Source organism: Marmota marmota, unplaced genomic scaffold (genome assembly GCF_001458135.2).
Source record: "Marmota marmota marmota unplaced genomic scaffold, marMar, whole genome shotgun sequence".
Lineage (NCBI taxonomy): Eukaryota > Metazoa > Chordata > Mammalia > Rodentia > Sciuridae > Marmota > Marmota marmota.
In genome coordinates, this window is record NW_026000005.1 from 32,811,297 (window position 1) to 32,826,228 (window position 14,932).

The 14,932-nt window shown below is 36.1% G+C and overlaps 1 protein-coding gene and 1 non-coding gene across 3 annotated transcripts in view; one reads left to right on the forward strand and one right to left on the reverse strand.

Moving 5' to 3' along the window:
- Positions 1–14,932, reverse strand: part of Abca12 (ATP binding cassette subfamily A member 12) — a 161,837-nt gene that overhangs the window by 81,494 nt on the left and 65,411 nt on the right. For both annotated transcript variants that reach the window (XM_048808508.1, XM_015481335.2), the window contains exons 9-11: positions 11,342–11,417; positions 6,955–7,073; positions 5,684–5,790 (exon numbers count right to left, since the gene is read on the reverse strand). In XM_048808508.1, the coding sequence (XP_048664465.1) occupies positions 5,684–5,790; positions 6,955–7,073; positions 11,342–11,417 (302 nt within the window). The remainder of the gene's footprint in view (positions 1–5,683; positions 5,791–6,954; positions 7,074–11,341; positions 11,418–14,932) is intronic.
- On the forward strand, positions 324–397 carry Trnal-caa. The gene has a single exon. It is a non-coding gene; the product is annotated as a tRNA-Leu (tRNA).

Below are 14,932 nucleotides of genomic sequence, written 5' to 3' on the forward strand. Positions count from 1 at the left end.
TTTACTTAAAAATATTCTGCATATGTGTTTAGTTTGTTGGCATCTGAAATTAATTTTATTACAAAGTACTGTTTTCTGTCATTCAAGTTTATTGTTCTCTTAAGAATTTCATAAAACCTATTAGACCTGTCTTTCTCAACTGTGGATTCATAGGCATAAAAAAAATGTAGTTTAGAAAAAGAAAAAAATGAGAGAAAATAAGTAGTTTGGTTTTATTCGTTGAAATCATAATTTGATTAATTTTATATTGTAATTTGTATTTGTGCAAAGACAGAAAGTAGGTTTGGTTTAAAACTCTGAAAAGGGCCTTCCTTTATGGGGGCTGGGGATATGGCTCAGTTGGTAGAGTACTTGCCTCAAATGCACAAGGCCCTGGGTTCAATCCCCAGTACCACAAAAAGAAAAAGGCCTTTTTTTCCTCATACCCACTAGGATGGCTATGATCAAGACACCAGAAAGTAATAAGTATTGATGAGGATGTGGAGAAATTATAACCCTTGCGAACTGTTGGAAGAAAAGCAAAATAAAACAATCTTAATTTCAAAATAAAATGGTGCCACAACAGTAGAAAACAGCATGGTAGCTCCTCACAAAACTAAAAATAGAATTATCATATGATCCAGCAATTCCATTCTGGGTGCATACCTCAGGGAATGGAAAGCAGGGTCTGAAAGAGATATATATGCACCCATGCTTACTGCAGCATTATTCACATTAGCCAAGAGGTAGAAGCAAATCAAGTGTTCATCAACAGATGAATGGTTAAACAAAATGGTGGAAATACACATATATCCTATGAGATTTTATTAAGCCTTAAACAGGAAAGAAATTCTTTCACATGCTGCAACATGAATGACCCTGGAGGGTACTATACTAAGTATAATAACCCAGTCACAAAAGGCAAACACTAAGATTCCAGTCACATGGGTACCTAGAACAGTCAGATTCACACAGAGAAGAAAGCGGGGCATGGGAGAAATGAAGAGCTTTTAACAGCTTTGGAGTTTCAGTTTTACAAGACAGAAAGTGTTCTGGAGATCAGCTGCACAACGGAAAAATAATACAAGGGGGAGAAATGAATGTCAGTAGAGGGGGTAGAGAGAGAAGAGCGGAGGGGAGGGGAGGGGGGATAGTAGAGGATAGGAAAGGCAGCAGAACACAACAGACACTAGTATGGCAATATGTAAATCAATGGATGTGTAACTGATGTGATTCTGCAATCTGTATATGGGGTAAAAATGGAAGTTCATAACCCACTTGAATCAAAGTGTGAAATATGATATATCAAGAACTATGTAATGTTTTGAACAACCAACAATAAAAAATTAAAAAAAAACAATGTGAGTGGAATCAACACAACTGAACTACATAGTTAAAAATGGCTGATAAAAATATGATATATGATATTTTATTATGATAAAAATCAATGGACAAAAAAATTTAAAAAGACTTTCCTAAGCTGCAGTGTTGAGAATAACATGCATTCTAATGAGACCATATTTAAAATGTAGATGGGAATACACCTGATTCTTCAGAAGTGTTGGCACTGTTATTGACATTCTCATCTGCCCTCTAATGGGATAAGGGAAACTAAGTGCTTTTGTCCTATGGAAGTGTTTTAAAGGGCTTGAAGTCCTAAGCCCAGAGGGAAAGGAGAAAGATGGAAATCAAACAAGTCTCTAAGCTATCGACTCTGTTCCTCTCTGCAGTTCACTCTTTTCTATGTATTCTAAGGATATACTCCCAAGTCATACATCCTGAGGGAAAATAGAATTTGCCTCTGGGAAAGTCATTTCTGTTTTACTTGGAAGCTACCCTAGAGCTATTCTTTTTAAGAAGGCAAATAAATTGGAACAATGTCTAAAGAATAAAATACATGTGTCATTCCTTGAACCTCAGTTTCCAATCAGAAGTTCCATTTTGACAGAAATGTTGAACTTCTCGGTATAGGCATAGATTTGGGAATATTTCATTCCATATGACTTGTATTTAATGAGAGGTTTATAATAACTAAGTGAAGATCATTTAAATTAGTCATTGATCACCTCAGATAGCAAATATCAAAGGCTCGTTTTCCATCATAATTAATATTATAATTGACCTCTGGCTTTGAGCTATCTGAAATAGTTTCAATATGTATGGAAATTCTACTTACTAGTCCTATTTCTATGAGAAAATTTCCATTCTGGAATAGACACAGTCATTCTCCCAGTTGTGACTACATAGTTGTCATGCTACTCCGACCTTTGATTTTTTTCAAATATGATGAAACCTCACCAATGAAATGGAGACAAATTTCTATGCAACATTCCCTGGGTTCCATTCTTTTGGTTGTTTTATAAATAAATGTATAAGTGTCAGTGGCTCAATATATCTGTGTTTTAATTGAATTTTGGGGGTGTGGCAAATCTGAACAATTTCAGTAAAGACTGAAATACATTTTTTTTTTATCACAGGTTTGAAATACAAGTATGGAAAACTACAGTTCACAGTATAGTCCTGAATCGATGAGATAAAAGTTATAGGAGAAATTGGAAATCTAGCCACATTCATGGAGTAGGCTTGGTTCTCTGAATGGTTCTCTGAAATAAGAGTATAAATCAGAGTCGATAATATGGAATGCACTGAGAAGAACATCCACCAAGGAGCAACATTATGGTCTTTTAGTACTCATCACTATTTACTACTTCATCCTGAGAACAATACATGTATTACATTTTTGAAGGTTAATGGATCATCAATAATCAATATAAGTTTAGTGAATTATTGCCACAGATTCAAGAAGAGGCCCTGAGTCCTTTATCACAAACAGGTGTTCAGGCCTATCATCAGGCAGTGATCCGTAACTAACTCCAAGTCCATCTCTAATGGAATTCCCCATGGTCTGGTGTTCCCAGATGCATCTGAATCAAACTTTGTATTGACTTGACCTCACAATGTCATGGGCATAAAACAGTAAAGTGGCCACATTCCTGGGCTCTTTGTGCATAAACGGAAGGGAGATGGGGGCCTATTCAGAAAATTAATGGCATTACAATAAAAATAGTGTGTTATCTGTATTTACACCCAATATAGGGAATATCCATTTTTCTCATAGTTTTCCACTGAGGAAATTCTCATGCCTGTTAAAGGGGCTGGAGAGAGAAAGCAGACAATGACGGGAGAAAAGAACACAAGCTCAGGAACAGCCATGTTCCTGCTAGAATGAAAGGCTGGGAGCAGAAGTCACCAATGGCTGGCAGGCATTTGGAATTTTGGAGGTTCTAAAGGATTGTCTTAAGAATGCCATGAATAAAGTTTTGGAATATGGGCCCTAACTGTCCATGGCAATGAGGATGCTGATTAACAGGGTAGACAGAGCAGGGAAGAAACAAAGCCACAGTAGGAGTTGATCTTCATTTTTCAATGACACGTACTGAGCATTTTCCATGTGTTCCACTCTGTGCCAGATGCTGGGAATACCACAATAAAGGGACAGATCTGATAATGTTCCTCATGGACGTAGTCTAGGACTGAGGGGGTTTTGTCAGTTTCAAATGTTATAAATGACAGTGGATTTTCTAACTAAGGGACAATGATTACTGTTTACTTCTAGAACTTTTCCATGATTTTGACACTCAAGAAGAGCATTACATTCAAACTGTGGATAATGTTGAAAATTGTTCTTAGCCCCAGTCCCATTCCATCAGTATAAAAACTTGCTAAGAATGTACATTTCTATTTCTCTACTGTGTCTTGTGCAACCTGGTTACTTCCCAAGTAAAGAACTGCAATGAGTAGCTGCCCAGGAATCACAATGATATCATTAATGTTAATTACTTTAACATTCTCATTTGTTCATAAATTCACAAGTTATGTCTGCTAGTTTGTGAGGACTGAGATAAAGAAGGCATGATTTCCTTAGAGTTTGTGCTTTAGTGAAGAAATAGACCCTGTGTTACTTCAATGTCAAGTGGTAGGTTCCAAAGGCCAGAAATCTGCCCTTGGAGACTCCTCTTTCTTATGCCTCAATCTCATTAGGGGCCAAAACGTCCTAAATCACTCTTGAAACTGGCTCTTCCTTCTATTCTCTTCCATAGGTGCTGTGCAGGCCCTCTCTCTGTGTTTAGATTATTGCCAACGTAGCCTACTGAATTTTCTTCCAATCTCTATAAGTCTCCCAGAGAGATCTCTTTTTTGATAGAGATCACAGCTTTCAGATCAAATTCTAACTCTCTAAGCAGAAAGAGGTCTTTTCGACCTGGACTTGGTATCACTCCACACTCCCTTTTCCCTGCCTCTCCCATAGGTACATTTTACTCCAAGTGGATTCATGACTCTGGGTGACCTATACCTATCTTTCAGGCTCATGACTATGACTTCTCACAAATCCAGTCTCTATGTCTGGGATGCATGACTTTGTGAAGACTGTAAGGCTTCAAAACTCAAAATATGCATTAGCTCCTCTACAAATTTCTTCTTTACATCTCTATACCCTACAATCGGAGTTGAATATCCCATCTCCATACAGAGTTCTGTCCATCCACATACCACAAGTAACTTATCTCACTGGGCTACAATTGCTGTCTGTTTTTCCATCTCCTCCACACTAGACTGTTTATAAGTACATTTGGGTTAGAGATTAGGGAGCACGGATGATAGATGAAAAGAATAAATGGATAAATATTATAGGAGCATATATAAAAAAGTCATTATCCTGGCTGAAAAACAGGGAAAGGGTTATACTCTAATATTGTAAGAATGACATTTCAACTTGTCCTTGAAGAATGAGTAGAAATTTGTTAGATGAATGCATAAACTTCCTTCTCATTTGCACAAATTAAGATAATGCTAAATTAAGTACATTAGAAATTTTGATTCATGTAGAAGACTAGGTCTAAAAGGCAGGTAATCTAATGAGCATATTTATTTGTAATATACATGGACATAATGTTTTGCATGCTTGCTTAATTATACCATGTTGAGTATATAGCAAATCATCTTGCTTGCCCTGAATACACTAGTTCTAATTTTACTTTATCCTTGGCTACATAAATCCAATTAAACTGCTGTTCTTACTAGGAAAGCTGTTTCCAAAACTTAATAGGGTTATTTAAGAAATAAAGTGAATTTCATGATAACTTGTGTACTATATGCATGAGCTAAGAAAAGAACAATAAGGAAAAAAAGGATGAACTTATTTAAATTTAGGAGCTTTAAGTGTTTTTGGTCACTTCTCACTCTTCTTTAATGTCATACATTTTTATTTGACTTACTGGTTTCTGCTTATGATGACAGCAATACAGATAAGTGAGTCAGCTTTTAAGGTTTTTGTACACTGAAGTCAAAACAGCTTTGAAATCTACTCTTACAGACTTAAGAACCAAAGACATATCAAAGGAGAAGTCATATTATGAATCCTTCTTTAAATTATGAAGCTTAACAAAATAACTATATTACTACTCATTCCTTTATGCATGTAAATACTATATTAGGCTCTTATGGATCATTTTATATAGATATATTCACCAATTAAAAATGAAGACATTACATAGACCAAACACTATTGTCACCTTTCTTTTTCCAGTCTAAATCTAGAGCCAAAATAGGATTGTTATTTGCAAAGACTTAAAACTTAAACTAAAAGTATCTCATCAAATATCATAGCAAGTGTTGATGAACATTTTTTTCTTTCATGACTTACTTTTGATTCTAGAATTTCAGGAACTGGAGGGAAGTAATCCTCATAGGAACCATTTCGGAGAAAAGATTTTTTAAATCGAATTGTGGACTGCAGAAGCTTCAGATTTTCTGTAGAGGGAAAAAGAGTTATTTTATATGAATCGTAAGGTTACTTGGGAAGTACATTTGAAAGACACCTTTATCCTGATTTATTACTAGGTTTTTTTTATGATAATAGCCTAGTTCAATCTAAATATAAGATGAGTGAAAATTTAACCTTTCCTACAACCATGTGGACTATAGAGTTCATTATTTTTAAAATATTCATGGATATTCTGCTTAGAGATAAAAATATTTCCAGCAAAGGTGCTACCTGGTTTTGACTCTCTGTGAACTAAATATGCTCTTATTTCTGAGTTGAATATATTATTCAGTTGAAGCATTTTGGGGAGAACAGGTCATATAATCACTGTGATATAAATATGCCCTTCCAACCTTGATTAATTCATGCCAGCTAAACAAAGACAAGGCTTAAATATGTGTTGTGCTATTTGCTTGCTATCAAATCTCAAAAATATATTTTGGTGTAGGAAAAAAGAATGTGTATTCCCTAGAAAATGTAAGAAAATACATGTTTTTTTTCTATAAAATTAAGAATATTTGATTTAATTACAATCTTCCTGGTTGCCCATTAGGCAGAAAATGGAAAGTAAAATGTATGAAGGCAGAAAGTAAAAATAGTCTGCCACAAAATTTCTTTGTTTTATGTCAATTACACCTGTTTTTGGAACTCTGCATTATCACTTTTTGTTATGTTTTTTAAAAAATTATTTTATTCACTTATTTATACATCGTGCTGAGGATCAAACCCAGTGCCTTACACTTGCTAGGCAAGTACTCTACCACTGAGCTCCAGCCCCAGCCCCCTTGTTATGTTTTAATGACTAAGATTATAAAGGGCATAGAAAATGTTATGAAGGGTTATAGGAGTACCTAAAGACTCTGGACAGTGGGAAAAGTTTATCCAGGTGGCCATTGTGGCATTATCCAGTAAATGGCCATTATATTAAAATTTGTCCGGTTGTCCAGATGCCCTAATAGCAGCTACATTAATATAATGGTAGGACTACATCCTCCCTTCAGATATTAAACCCCCATACTGAAACAAATACATATGAAAGGTAAGTTTTTAAAAAAAATTTTTCTTTCATAAGCCGATGTTTTAACGAACTTAATAGTTAAGAACAGAAACAGAAACAAGGAGCAGAGTTTCACTGTTAAGAAGAGTGTTACCTGGTGATCCCCTGGCCAGATTGTCAGTCACATTTCTCACACAGGCCAAGTAGGGAAAATAAGGACTATTTGATGATATATTTAAGATGGCATCTTCAAAGTTTTCCAGGATTAGGAGCCTATAGAATTTGGAAAGAATATATACGTTAAGTCAGCTAAACAAAAAGCAAGGCCATTCATTGAGGTCATGTTAGTTCTGGGTGGCTTGGCTTTGGTTGATGGTATCAGAACACCAGGAATGTGCTCATCCTGCCTGATCTAGCCCAAGTGCCCAAGGGCAGCATTACTCAGGATATGCTGAGTACTTGCTTTTTACATGAGAATAGTCTTTATGTTTAATTATTTTAATATTTATCCTCAAATTAATGTCTTTCTGCTCTCCTTTCAAATTGCTTGCCATCTGAGGACTGCCAAAGGTTGTTGAGACATATGTGCCTCAGAGAACACATATGTGTGCGTGATGTATAGCTTGTCACTTCAATTGGGAGGCTACCTCTCTATTTTTTAAAATTCTTCCTTTAATGTTGAATTTTGTGTATAGTTAAGATAGAAGAAATGTCAATGTCTGACTTGGGGGTCATCTGCTTTGAATCAAACTGCACAGTATGCAAATCAACTAGTCCTATCAGATGTTTAACTTAGATGTTATAATATTAGTGAGAGACTTACCCTGGTGTAGCTAGTGAATATAGAAAAATGTTTGCATTAATATCAAAGAAACCTCACAGTGTTTAGATGTGGGTTAACAACACTGAATCCTTGAGGAACTTTAAAAAGGAAATGATTCAATGGCAGGAAAAGTCTCTAAATGAGCCATGAGAGCACTGCATAGTGGTCATATGAATGACTCTCATTTAAATACAATTCATAACCTCCAGGTTAAAAAATAAAGCACTTATTTCAAAAGTCTTCTGCTTTTACTTAAGCATCTCCTTCACTAGAGACTCTGGATAATACTATACCTGGTTGTCTTAGCTTTTAGACGGCCTCATTATTTATCAATGCTTCCTTATAGATAATTAATGCCTTTTGTCAATTCACAAATAAAGGACAGAACAGTATATTCTTAGACTAAAGAATTTTATTTTCTGGCCAAAATAAAAGAAATCATCTATCAGGGAAATTTCTATATCACATTATAAATATAAAAACCCAATAGGCATGTATTAGATAACAAAACTAACCTTGTTGTATAGGCTAACCATATAATATCAAGTCATGTCTCTATATAGCTAAGTTTCTTGTTGCTCCAATCATAAAATCAGTGAGTCCAGTCAAATCAAGTCAATTCAAGACCATAATGATCAATGTACTCATAGCACTGTCCTAAGACAAAAAGCCCTGAGCCAGTGTCTTGGAATATTCGATAGTTTTAAGATCGTTGAGGGAAATGAAAAGCAATCTCAGAAAAAAGACCCTAAAGATAAAATATAAGATGCAATTTGAGAATCCAGAATATAAAGAAGAAACAAGTGGAATTAGGACCATAATTATAAATTTTCTGCATCTATTTTCTTTTGGGGGAGATAATCCATTTGTTTTACTTGGTATAATAATGAATATAGGTTTCAAGATAGACTTATGTTCCCTGTGAATAACTTGGAAGAATGATCCATTTAATGTTGTATCCCACTCCTTGCTCATCCCGCCACCATCCCGGTCATAGAACACCTAGCATTTGTCTTTTGTACATCACAGACTTGAGTTACTAGTGACTGAGTGAATGAATACATAAGTGAGTTTTTTTAGGAAGCCGCAGAGATATTGGCTATTTATGTGAAAAGAGACCAATGAGGCATCTCTGGAGGGCACATGTGGGGTAGGTTGATCCAGTCTCAGAGATGGTCCTCTCTTATTTCTCTCTCTCTTTCCTTTTCTTGTCCTTCTCAGTACTACCCTTCTTCTTTTGTGTTTGTTTTGCTCTCGTGGTGCAGTTATTACAGTCCAGAACCAGTTCCAGCAGGGTGCAGTGCTTAGCAGCAAAATACTGGCCTAACTATCCAGATGGACAAAACCAACAGATTCCCAAGGTTATTGTTAAGACTAGAATAAAGAACAGTTGGGCTTGAAGTGACCTTGCAATATCATCTAAGTCCTTCTCTCAGTTTTATAAAGAACATTAGATTGTCAAGATTTTTGAGAGTGAATTTAACATACTCCAAAAATTAAGATTCCACTATTTTGGTACAAACATCCCATGAGTTTTTTAAACATATTCTTGATAGAAAATCTTAACTCCCAAGAGTTCTTACAATAAAAGGTGAGTGGTGTATGAGCACATGCTTGACACCCCACACACAGAAAAACAATTAATAAAACAAAAATAATGATGGAGCCATGAGGAAAAAATATTTTTGAGTAGAGTTCTTTAAAAAAACTTTTATTCTTTTATCATATGTCACTATTGCTACTCTGTGATTATTTTTAAGTAGGAATGGAAAGGAAGTCTGAAGATAAGAAATCCCTTAATTTCATCAATCACAATAAGAGCCATCTTAAAAGTATTGAGTTCTTCCTAATAAACTGTCAGCCAGCTGTCAGAGCTAACTTCATTTGCTGTGGAATGGGAAGGCTGAGGCACTGGCACTGTCAAAGCTAGGGAGCTTCCAGGCTCTGATAAAGATACCTCGTGTCAGCAATAAGCATCTACCTAGTTCAACTTAAAAGGTGGTTTTAAAACTTCTTATTTTTGATGGCTATATGGGGAGTGTGTTTCAAAGACCTATGTATTTGAAACATGGCAGCCTATGGGAAGCTGTCTAAGGACTGAGTCGCTCTGGGAGAAGAACTGGGTCAGCCACCACGGAGGAAGAAGGAGATGGCCCGAGAGACAGGAAGTGCTTGTTTATGCAAGGATTTAGCTTAGACTTTACTCTGAGTCAGGGACCTTTTCATTAAATCATAGCAAGTTTCTAAGCAACTACTTGGATGCTTTTTTAGAAAAAAAAATGAATAGTTAAAAATAAGTCCTACTCTTTCTTCTTATTAGGAGTTGATTTATTTTTTAATGGAAACAAAAATTGTGTATATTTATGGGATACTATGTGATATTTTGATACATGTATACATTGTGTTAGGTTAAACATATCTCCTCAAACATTGATCATTCCTTCATGATGAAAACATACTAGCTTTTTGCAGTATGCAGCAGATAATCATCTATAGTCATCCTATCGCACAACAGCCCCCCAGAACTTCTTGTTCCTAACCCAGAATTCAGTACCCATTAATCGACTTTATCCCATGCCCTTTCTCTTTATTTTTATTTGCACAAATATCCATTAGCACAAAAAACATATTTGGAGGCACTAAAGTCAAAGGATTTCAATAGTTTAATTTATTAGATTAAAGCAACCCTCATCTGGCCAGCTATCTGATCTCTACGTTTGCCTTGAACTACAGGAATTTACCTCCATCAGTACTACAGGGGAGTGCTAAATTTCCTCCCATCATCATTACAGTTACTTCAGTAATCTGCTTACATGGATGGTCTTTAGTGCCCATGGTCCCTGCTGTCATTTCCTCCACATATTCCTGGCACTCTCTACACACCCTAATAAAAATCCAAACTTAAATTATCTATCAACATTTTTGTCTACCTGCCTACCAAAGAAATAATGCATTACCTTGATTGGAAGTAAGGAATATTTTGGTTCTTTAAAAACTAAAAGAAATATTAATGTGAAAAATTGGTCTGAATGTTTTTATCCCCCTAAAGTCATTGAAATCCTGACTCCCAAGGTGACAGAATTAGGAGTTGGGACCTATGGTAGGTGGTCAGGTTATAAGAGCAGAGGTTTCACAAATAGCAATGGGAATGGCCATTATAAGTAAAAGTAGCCACAGAGAGCTGCCTTGACCCCTTCACCATGTGAGGACAGAGTGAGATGGCACCATCTCTGAATCAAAAAGCAGGCCCACATCAGACCCAAATCTGCTGGGGCCTTGATATAGGACTTCCCAGCCTGCAAAAGTGTAAAAAATAAATTTCTGTTGCTTAAAAGCTTCCTTATTTATGGCATTTTGCAATAGTGGCTTGAACAGACTAACACAGGTGCTTATGTATTTTTCATGGTGAAATACTTTAAAATAGTTGGAAACTGACCCCACAGGTCTAAAGTAGCATGCAGACTTGTCACGTTAGATATAGTTACACAACCTTGGAAATGAAAAAGAGGTCCTCGTGTTGTATTATCCAACAATGTCATTCAATAATTCCACAAGAAGTTTCCCCTTTACTACACTGGAGCTGTGTCCTTTCCTTTGGCAGGTCATAGTTGGTTTTTATATCCCATGGTTTTTAACACTACTAATAGAATTGTGTGTATGAACTGTTTTAATTGCTTATTCAACCAAGTTACCAAACAATTCAGAAACAAAGACTTACTGTGCAGCCAGACTGCTTGGGGACAGTGTCTGTTCATCATCTTCCCTCCATATGTGTGTTGTATTATCAGAGTCACCTAAAGTAATAATATTTATATAGGTAAACATTTAACATGTGTGATTAAAGATTTTTTTTTTCTTCTCAGCAAAAACCATTCCAAGTCACTATCAGGGAAGGAAAGTGAAAGAGGCTAACGGAGAGAGGGGTGAGGAAGGGGAGATAAGGAAAAATGAGAGGAGAGATAGAGGAGAGGGAAGAGGAGAGAGGGGGCATGATCAAAACGCAATATATGCCTGTATGGAAATGTCACAGTGAAACCCATTAATTTGTATGATTAATACACATCCATCACTGTAATTTTAAAAAGAAAAGTGAAGCATTTCAAGTGAAATAAATGGGGAGAAAATTAAAAGAAAAAAATCTAAAAACTTCTTTTTTTCCAAAAGAATTTTACAGAAGACATTTATGCTTTTTTTGTTGAAAGTATTTATAGGAAATAGGTGTCTGCTGATCAAAATAATCCCAACAGTCAAATGCATGCATTTCTAATAAATTTGTTCTCCATGTCTTAAACTACTACATTATTTCCTCTTAAGACTTCTTTGCAGAGACGACTCTTAAATCTCATAGTGCAGATTGACTACAACTTGATTTGTTAATCAAATGAAGCCGATTTTCACTCTTACAGGTCACTGGATATTTTTTTCTTTTGGCGGGAAGGAGTGGAGATCTTCAGTTGCTTATCATATAGCCTTGGGAAACATCTGCCGTCACTATTCAGTATTCTCTACATTTCAAAAAACAGCCACTGATCATCAAGTGCAGCTATGGATGCAAATCAACTAATGTAGACAGAACTGTTCTCAGTCATCTCAAATATTAAGAACTTGCAGAGTATGGAAGGCAATCACCACGTTGGATCTTATGGAAACTGTATGTGAAGATTGAATTAAACATGGAGAGTTTCCCTAGAAGTTAAATAGGTCACTTATTCAGCTTGCTGCAAAGATTATATAATGAGTAAGTGTACAATAGCATTCATTTGAGAAATTTGAAACAAAAATTCTTTAGATGGAAAATGGATAAATAAAAGCACCATAAATTCAATGCTTTAAGTCAGCTCCTTTAGGAAAACAGTATCGCATATTTCAGTCTTCTCTTCAGACATGACTCATTTCTTATAAATAATCCAATATGGTTCAATTCTTTCCCTTTTAACATTGGCCTAGACTCTTTCTTTCTTTTCCAGCCTTCTTCCTCTCCTCTGTCTTTCATGGTACTGGGGATTTAACCTAGGGGCACTTTATCACTGAGCCATACCCCTAGCCCTTTTTACTTTTTATTTTGAGGCAGTCTCCCTAATTTGCTTAAGGCCTCGCTAAGTGGCCTCCAATTTGCAATCTTCCTGTCTCAGCCTCCTGAGTCAGGGTCTAATCACTTTCAATAGGATACTTTAATACCAGCTTTCATAGTTCTTCCTTTAATAGCTCTTGCCTTCTTAGAAAGCTTTAGGATGTACCACATCCTAATGCAAAACTATGCCATCCATGCATTTCTGATGCTGATTAGTTTATTTTATTTAAATTAATATGTGCAAAAAATAGTATCCCAGAATTTAAAACCTCTTTATCTACCTTCTGCATCATTCATCTTGGCTCCTAGTAACGAGTAGAATGGCTTTTTCAGTTTTCCTGTTCAGAAGAGTGGATTTTCCTGTGCTTTGTCCAAGGTGCAGCAGAATATTATTGTTTTACTGATAGAACATGCATCTACAAGTTCAAGTACCAAGAATGAAGATAGCCAAAATAAAAAAAACCAAATTTGTTGGTATCCATATATAATCAAGAATGGAGACATAATGAGATTTAAGCTTTTGCAATGTAAAAGTTTCCAAAACTGCTTTTCCCAGATCAAATATTGCTTACTTTGAACTCCTATGTGATGCTTAGCAAGTTGGCATTTGTGTACTATGTGGTTATGGAGTTTCTTCTTCATTAAGCTATTAAAGTAAGTAACTAATAGAAATTAACTTTATGTTATCAATGATAGACTTGACCTTGAAGTTAAATAGAAAATTTCCCCTCTGGCCACTAAGGACTATAAAGTATCTTGGAAGAACTACTGTACTAAACAGACCTAAATGAAGTGGAAAATGTTACAAACCTCTGATTTTTGAAGGATTGGGCATGTTTAAAAGTGGAACCCACAGACATCTAGTGCACAGAGACTTTTTTGCATCATAAGGATTGCTTTCTATTTAAAAATGCAATTTATAATATGCTACTTTGCAAAAGGCAAATTCCAATAACTCAGAAAGGTCATCTCTACTCCTGATACTCAGTCTTTATAAATGGAAGTAATAGAGCTTAACAACTGTATCAGGAATCCTCGCTGGAACTTAGATCCCTTAGGACAGAAGGAAGACAACCTTCTTCCTAGGGTTGTATTAGCATCTCCCTGCTTTCATGGTTGCTGAGGAGGCTTCTGGAGAAACCCTGAGAGTGTTCATAACTCAGTTTAAATCAGAGATGGACGGGGGAGGAGGAAGTGTGTAGAAATCAGAGTGTGGAGGGAAATTGAGCACGACTAAAAAAGTGCACCTGTGGGTGAAGGTGCAGCATAACAGGCCCAACCCCCTCGGGCTGAATGTGGGAGCAGCACTGAGGTCTGGTGTAGCATGTACTTGCATGACCCAGCAAGAAACCCTGGATTCAAGTGTGCCTATGTCCCAGAGATAAAATGGGAGTGAGGCCACCCACAGGAGAATTCAAGGGACAGACAGATCCAGGTTCTGACCTCGAATTGGCCACCTGCTGTGTGTGAAACTAGGTAGTGTCCACCCTCTTATGCTTCACTTTCTTTGTCTGTGAAATGGGATAATAGCTGCATCTCATAGGATTATTTTCATAATAAAAGGAATTGAATATAATGAAGCACTTTGCATTGACACAAAATCCTATTATTTTCCCTGTTTGAAAGACCGATCTGAGACCTTACAAGGCTTGCATTATCTTACATACCTTACAAGTATCATGCATTAAAGAGGTGTCAAGCAACTCTTCTATGAGTTACCACTCTTCTCCAGCTTCACTGGGTGAAAAACCCAAGAGAAAGTAATTTTGCTTCAAAAATGCTGTTGAATGCCATGAAAACTAAGCACGGGGTGTGCTGGACAATGTAATAGATATCCATACTCAGGGCCAGAGACACCTGTGCTGCTAAATTAGCATCACGGGTTCAAAGTTGAGCTCCCTGAATGTTTCCCAGAAATTCCTAGGAACATTTTTCAAGCAGGTACAGGCTTAGGGTTAATGAGTTTTAGAAAGAGATGTAAATGTTTTTGCCTTAACCCCAGACTAATGAAATTGTAAGTGTATGAAATTTAAAAACAAAGAAAAACTAAGCACATCAAATATTACAGATAAAAATACATTTTCCGGTGTATCTTTTTGTCACCTTAACCTCCAATAACATGTTTCAATAATTGCCAAAGTCTTCAGCATATTCATAGACATAAGGCATGGCCATTGCTACATACTGAAAATTGAGTTATGTCATTCACAGAGAAGAGTATCTTGCGACCTGTTTAGT